This window comes from Ursus maritimus (assembly GCF_017311325.1).
Source record: "Ursus maritimus isolate PB19 chromosome X unlocalized genomic scaffold, ASM1731132v1 scaffold_X1, whole genome shotgun sequence".
NCBI classification, from domain to species: Eukaryota; Metazoa; Chordata; class Mammalia; order Carnivora; family Ursidae; genus Ursus; species Ursus maritimus.
In genome coordinates, this window is record NW_024423319.1 from 43,990,746 (window position 1) to 43,994,205 (window position 3,460).

Genomic DNA, 3,460 nt, shown 5'->3' on the forward strand with positions numbered 1-3,460 from the left:
TTTATTTATTTATTTATTTATTTATTTATTTATTTGAGAGAGAGAAAGATTGAGAGAACAAATGGGAGGAGGAGCAGAGGGAGAAGCAGACTCCCCAAGGACCAGGGAGCCCGACGCGGGGCTCCATCCCAGGACCCTGAGATCATGACCTGAGCCAAAGGCTGACGCTTCACTGACTGAGCCACCCAGGCGCCCAAGGTTGATGACTTAAGAGTGTGCCTGTTTCTCAGAAACTGGCCCGAAGTGTTGCTTTTTTCCTTGGAGCTGAGTTTCTTGAGGCTCTGTTTCTAACTAAGCAGTGAAAATGCACCAACAAATTTAATGGGTCAGTCTAATCTCTTTTTTCCCCACTCTTGCCAATTTCTTCTATCTGTACCCAGTTGTCTTCAGGATGGAGGAACAGAACCACTCTTCTGGAAAGGAGCTTCAGCCCAGGACACGAGCAGAGTCTCCAGGAAAGAAAAGCTGGCACTCCCAGGCCTATGCCCTTGGGGCCGTTTCCAACTTTATGTCTACTTTTCTGACTTTCCCTATCTATAAGGTTGTGTTCCGGCAGCAGATCCATGCCATGGCGGTGTCACAGGCTGTGCAACAGCTTTGGCATGAAGGCCCTCAATACTTCTACCGGGGAATATACCCACCTCTTCTCTCCAAGACATTGCAAGGGACTCTGTTGTTTGGGACTTACGATAGCCTGCTCTGTTCTCTCTCTCCTGTTGGGCCACACTCCCTGCAACACCGCTGGGCTGCAGGGCTCATGTCTGGCGTGGTGGAGGCTGTGGCACTGAGCCCTTTTGAAAGGGTGCAAAATGTGCTCCAGGATGGTCGCAAGCAAGCCCGCTTCCCCAGCACCGTCAGCATTCTGAAGGAATTCAACTCTTATGGGCTTTGGGGGCGGCTGTCACTGGGCTACTATCGTGGTTTCTGGCCTGTCCTTCTCAGGAACAGCCTGGGGAGTGCTCTGTATTTTTCCTTCAAGGACCCCATCCAGGATGGCTTGGCAGAGCAAGGTCTGCCCAATTGGGTTCCTGCCTTAGTGTCTGGGAGTGTCAATGGAACAATCACCTGCCTAGTTCTGTATCCCCTGATTGTGCTGGTGGCCAATATGCAGTCCCATATTGGCTGGCAGAGCATGCCAAGCCTGTGGGCCTCTGCCCAGGACGTGTGGGACACTCGGGGCCGAAAGGTGTTCCTGATCTACCGTGGAGGCTCCCTTGTCATCCTAAGGTCCAGCGTGACATGGGGCCTCACTACTGCTATCCATGACTTCCTGCAGAGGAGGTCGTGTTCCAAGAAAGAGCTGAAAGACTGACTAGCTGCAGGAAGTGTGGCTATGGCAACTTTTTTATCCTAAGCCTTCCCAGGTCAGTCTAAATAGCTTACTTCTTTGGCTTGGTTACCTAATACAACCATTCTTTAGCGTCTTTGAACTGCCAATGCATGGGAGAAGTTCCCAACTACCAGCCTGTTGGGCACAGACAAAGCCCAACAGGGTTTCTCGGTCAGAAAGAGAAAGTCACTCCAGTCTGTCCACAGTTTCAACAGCCTCAGACCCAGGAGGTCCTTAAAAAACTTGTAACCCTGATGAAATGTCATTCCTTTAAGGAATTCCTTGACAGTAAGAGGAAACAATGAATGATGACCTTAGTTAGGCACTGTGAGTTCTGGGATCCCTCCAGTTGTCCTTTGGACCAAACTTAGTGGAGGGCGAGGGACTCCAGTTTCAAAGAACTAAGCTTGACGCTTAGGATGTGGATTCCATAGAACTTCTCAAATGGCCTCATTTCCATGATATTGTTCACTTTCCTTACCACCACCACTCTCACTTCTCAGGGCTGTGGGCTCTAGTTTCAGTCAGGCTGGCAGCTGGGCCTGGAAACCCTAAATTAGACTTGCCTCAACTGATCAGATGTCACCAGAACTGATGGGGCTGGTTAGAGGAGTGGGAAGAAGTGTTGTCACTAGATGGGTGGAAAGAATAGACTTTGAGGGAAGAGATTTAGTTGCATGAGAAAAATGTACTGTGGATGGCTTGGTGCTATCTGCCAGGATATTTTTGATAGCAAGGCAATAAATTGCCTAGAAACCACTTGAGTTTTCCTGGGAAATCTGGAAATGAAATGACCATATCTCTTCACAAATAATTGCGTATTTTATTGCCGTGGATAAATACAGTCACTGTGACAAAAAGATCAGAAATCTTAGCATGTCATTCGGAGCCATTCAACATATGGTCCCCATATAACTTGGAGCATTTTATCACACCACTGCCACTTACATAGATCCATAATCCCATACAACCAGTGAAACTGGGCTACTGTTCTCTCCCCGAACATGCCATGAACTTTCCCATTTGGCCCACACTATTTTTCCACCTGCAGTGCCCCTTCCTCACATGCCAGTCTGCCAAAATCCTTCCAGTTCCTCAAAGCCTAGCTCAGATGCCACCTTCTCTATGGAGACTCTTCTGATTTCCCACAGCTGAATGTGATGTTAGTCTCTTGTGACTCCCCTTTCCAAGAACACTGCACACATGGCACTGATTCCATTATGTCACTGAGTTCATGTGACCCTGTGTTCTTGTTGGTGTTCTTCAATACCTCCTACTAGACTGTAAAACTCCTTGAAAGCAGGGATTCTTGTATGCATTTTAAAATCTCCCATTGTGCCTAGGTGCTCAATAATGTTGGCTGAATTACTGAATTGATTATCAAGCTGTGATATGATCTTTATCCTCAGGGTGCTGTCCCTTGTACATGAAAATAATGTTATTGACTCGCTGTCAGCAAGACACATGCCTTTGGGGTGTGGTTTTGTTTTCTTTTGTTAGTGAATTTAGTTTTGTGCTAATGATAATGATGCTGCTGCTGATAATAATAATTAATAATAATAATAATAATAATAATAAATGACTTTCAACCAGAACATTTGATGCATTTGTGTTATTGATGGCATGTTTGCTATGAGCAACACCATAGGAACTAAAGTTTCACAAACAGAAACACATTGCATAACTGTTCCATTCAATTCAACTCTGGAACTTTGAAGATTTCCAAGATGACATACGTTGCAGTTGTCCCCTTGCAGATGATAATGATAATGACCTCCACTTCCACCTCCTTACCTAACTGAATTTGTCATTTAAAACGACCTAATTATAGATCCTAGCCGTGAGAATTCCTCACTTAATATCACAGAAATTAGGAGCTCCTGGGTGGCTCAGTGGTTAAGTGTCTGCCTTCGGCTCAGGACATGATCCCAGGGTCCTGGGATGGAGCCCTACATGGGGCTCCCTGCTCAGCGGGGAGCCTGCTTCTCCCACTCCCCGTGCTTGTGTTCCCTCTCTTGCTGTGTCTCTCTGTGTCAATAAATACATAAAATCTTTAAAAAAATATATCACAGAAATTAAAGACACAGCAGTAGGCAATATGAGATCAGAATGCATTTGCCAGCAAGGTCT

General features: G+C 46.2%; 1 protein-coding gene across 1 annotated transcript in view; it reads left to right on the top strand.

Annotated features, from left to right (window-relative positions):
• Positions 1–2,919, top strand: part of SLC25A53 (solute carrier family 25 member 53) — a 9,815-nt gene extending 6,896 nt beyond the window's left edge. Inside the window, exon 2 of the mRNA XM_008704512.2 lies at positions 381–2,919. Within this exon, the coding sequence (XP_008702734.2) occupies positions 392–1,312 (921 nt within the window). The 5' untranslated portion in view covers positions 381–391 and the 3' untranslated portion in view covers positions 1,313–2,919. The remainder of the gene's footprint in view (positions 1–380) is intronic.
• Positions 2,920–3,460: the final 541 nt, after the last annotated feature.